Source organism: Salmo trutta, chromosome 5 (assembly GCF_901001165.1).
Source record: "Salmo trutta chromosome 5, fSalTru1.1, whole genome shotgun sequence".
Lineage (NCBI taxonomy): Eukaryota > Metazoa > Chordata > Actinopteri > Salmoniformes > Salmonidae > Salmo > Salmo trutta.
In genome coordinates, this window is record NC_042961.1 from 47906292 (window position 1) to 47909755 (window position 3464).

The 3464-nt window shown below is 39.1% G+C and overlaps 1 protein-coding gene across 1 annotated transcript; it reads right to left on the reverse strand.

Moving 5' to 3' along the window:
- Nucleotides 1-374: 374 nt before the first annotated feature.
- On the reverse strand, nucleotides 375-2529 carry LOC115194311 (uncharacterized). Its single transcript, XM_029753932.1, has 6 exons — nucleotides 2470-2529; nucleotides 1970-2335; nucleotides 1449-1799; nucleotides 1203-1334; nucleotides 946-992; nucleotides 375-792 (listed from the first exon to the last, which is right to left on the reverse strand). Exons 1-6 carry the CDS (start codon nucleotides 2510-2512, stop codon nucleotides 673-675), a joined length of 1059 nt encoding a protein of 352 aa, XP_029609792.1. The 5' UTR covers nucleotides 2513-2529; the 3' UTR covers nucleotides 375-672.
- Between the last annotated feature and the right edge of the window lie 935 nt (nucleotides 2530-3464).

Consider the following 3464-nt stretch of genomic DNA (forward strand, 5'->3'; position numbering starts at 1 on the left):
TGAAGTGTCTGTAGAGAGCATTTGTTGAGGACAGACGGTCATTGCTGTGGGTTAGAGATGAGTTTACATGAGTGGAAAATCTATTTAGGGCATTCAGAACACCACAGAGAGATGTGATACAGGATACAGCTTAAAAAGGAGAGATGACTGAAAGAGTTAGTCAATAGAATGGACTCTATTGCATGCATATATGCACATACTGTCATCAGGGTGAGCTAATGTTACATTGAGCATAAACCTCAATCTGCTCTGATGTTGTTGCCCAAAATCAGTTGTGGGGTTATTGTTCTTCCCTGCAAACCTACCAGTGAAACTGCTGTAGAAATTTAAGAGCAAGGGAAAAATCTGAGAGAAAATCACACAATACCTCTGTATGACAGCAGTTAACTATTTTATTTAATCTGCACAACATTACCAATGTAAAAAGGAATTTGACAGAATACAAGGCATTGTAACACACTTCACTAATATATAAAGCTATATACAGTGGGAAACACATTAAAGCAATTTAAGTGAATAAATAGGCAAAGCTGACGTATCAGTCCATGTTTTCTTGTAAGACAATGAAATGAAAATTAAAACTTCACTGATATATAAAGCTATATACAGTGGGAAACACATAACATCAATGCAAGTTATTAAAAAGAAAAAGTCTCTTTTTCAGTCCATGTTTTAGCGTCTCACCCCAGAGTACACAGTGTCTCTCTCCATGGTGCTCCTCTGTCTCCCGGTGTGTACTTTCTTGTGGACGACATTCAGAGCGGCATAATGGAGTGTGTCAACATCTTGATCCTGAGAGGAATAACAAAAATAAAATCCAAAAATTTGGTATTAGACTGAAACATTGCTGGTGAAGCAAAAAATGAAAGTGTATATTTTCATATTTTGATTAAATAAAAAAAACATTGATTCAGCAACAGCTCAACAAATGCCAGGTGTGTGTACCTGGTTATGACTGGGGACCTCCGGAGTACTTGGCTGAGGGGGCGTACCTTTTAATCAAACATTATCATCATCAACAACAACAATAACGACATCATCATCATCATCATCAATAACATCATCATCATCGTTATCATCATCATCAATAACATCCGCATCAACATCATCAAACAATTAATTTGTAAAGTTTTATGACCAAAAACATGTCATGTTCCCTGTACCAACAGTTTCAGCATATTGTGCACATTGATAACACTTACCTCTGCACTGTTCACATTCTCTCCTGCTGATCTTATACATAACCCAACCAAGGACAATGACGAGGATGACACACAGACCCAACGCTACACCCAGACAGTACACCAAGAGAAGACGGTCCTCCTTACAACCCTCTGTGGAAATACAGACAGTGGAAGAGGAAATTCAGGACATTTTGCTCCACCAGACATTGAGTTTATTCAAGGCACCAAGAAAGAATATCAGAACATATCAGAAGTATCACTTACGGATAACATCCAGCTTGGTCCCGTTCCCAAACAGTATCTCCCCACATGACGCCACAGCACAGTAGTAAATCCCAGCATCAGAAAGGCTGAGGTTCCTCTTGGGGAGGTTGTAGACACAGCTCTGTGTAGGAGACCCAGCCTCAGGGCTCTTCTCACACTGATCACTCCTGTCTCCATGGGTGTAAATGATTCCTGGACGGGATTCTCCTGAGCCATGTCTGAACCAATAGACACTGTGTTCTCCTGCACAGGTCTCAGTGTGTATTGTACAGTTCAGAGTCACAGAGTCTCCTGGCTGGACTGACTCAGACACAGGCTGCTGAAGTATAGTCATATTTCTCAATTCTGATCCTGACAAGAAGGCCAATAAACCAATTTTATCTCTCTAGAATATCCCTGTGGCAAGTGTTGTAATTCAACATTTATTCAATAAAGATTTCAACTGAGAATACCTCATATTTACACTGTATATCTGTAAATTCGGATTTACAAAAACTAAATAATAATGACTTTCTTTTTACCTTTTATGATGAGAATGACTCCTTTTCCAAATTCCAAATTGTTTCCATAAGAACTTCCACAGTAGTATGTGCCCGAATCAGAGACTTCCACATCTGCGATCATTAGATGATTTTTCCCTTGGCCACCTTCCACTGACAAGCGAGTGTTATTCTTAAACTCATGGTAAAATTGTGCATTATTGTCCAACTTATAGATGGTCGAGATGAGCTGAGGAATATTTTCAAAAGTTTGCTTGTACCAGGAGAACATTACTCCCACGTCGCCTTTGTTGAAGCAGACCAAAACCACTGCGTCTCCAACGTTGGCTGACATGAGACCAATCTTCTGACTGATGGATGAGGATTCATTCCTAGCTACCCCATGAACTAGAGAACATGAAAATATGTTAGCTGTTACATAACTCAATTACAACTTTGGATTCTCAAAGTGTCTGTAGAACAATAATGGGATATTTTGTGTCTCCAAATTAAGAAATGTAAAATGTATAAGATTGACTTACCCATCTCTACGAGAAGTGGAAATATCAGACACAGTGCCATCATCTTTAAAGTTGTCAGCTCTTCACAACTTGAGTCTTGAGTGGAAAGAGTCCACCCATGTAGACAACGCTTCAACAATGGAGTTAAAGGTGATTGGTCGAACTGGACCACATCATTTTTGTTAACGCCTCATTCAGGCATGACTGTGGTCTTTACGTGTATCTTTTACAGTTCAGTGTCCCAGAATTGTCCTAGATGTAGAATCTCATAGTTTAGATTTGTACAAATTGAGCACAAATTTTTGAAGCACAATTTCCCTCAATCTTTATCACTGCAGCTACTGTTGTCTAAGAGACTCAAATTTGTGACCTTTGAACGTGCATGCTATGACACTGTCTTCTACTAGGACTTCTATCAGTCACTTCAAATCTCCAAAAACATCAAAAAAAAACATGACAAACCCGGCAAATACAATACAATAGTTTTATTTTTGTGATCTCCCCTTCAGGATATACACTCAAATTACAAGATAGTTTGAATGCCCTCCTATGACATTGTTATTGAATAGGTCCATGGTTCTAGTCATCTACCATCACACTGAAAATCAGGGTTTGTGTTTGATCGAGCATACTGTAGTGATCTCTACGTCAAATTACCTAATACAAAACTCATTGTGTTTTTTCACAGATTTCAGTTGACTTGGTATAGATAAGCTGCCTCGTTAAAATAGTTGGTTAATTGTTGCTAAAATTGTCAGCTGGAAGAGTAAGTAGTATAGCCTACAGCATGAGTGAACTAAGAGTTCTGAGACATCTGGCTGAAAACCACAGAAATAGGAAAAGAGCGAGAGAAGGGTCATGCGTGCAATAGGCCAGCAGGCCCTAACAAAGAGTAGACATATCCTCATCTTGTTTTCATCACAGACCACAGAGTACCTGTAAATAGGTTCCTGTGTGTGTAAGGGGGTGTTAGTGGCATGAGGATAGAAAACACTTTTCAACACCACAACTTAAAG

Coding starts and splice junctions, on each gene's coding strand:
- LOC115194311 (XM_029753932.1), bottom strand. CDS start 2,512: ATGATGGCACTGTGTCTGATATTTCCACTTCTCGTAGAGATGG. Junction 2,336..2,469: donor TCCACTTCTCGTAGAGATGG/GTAAGTCAATCT, acceptor CATGTTCTCTAG/TTCATGGGGTAGCTAGGAAT. Junction 993..1,202: donor AGAATGTGAACAGTGCAGAG/GTAAGTGTTATC, acceptor TTTGATTAAAAG/GTACGCCCCCTCAGCCAAGT.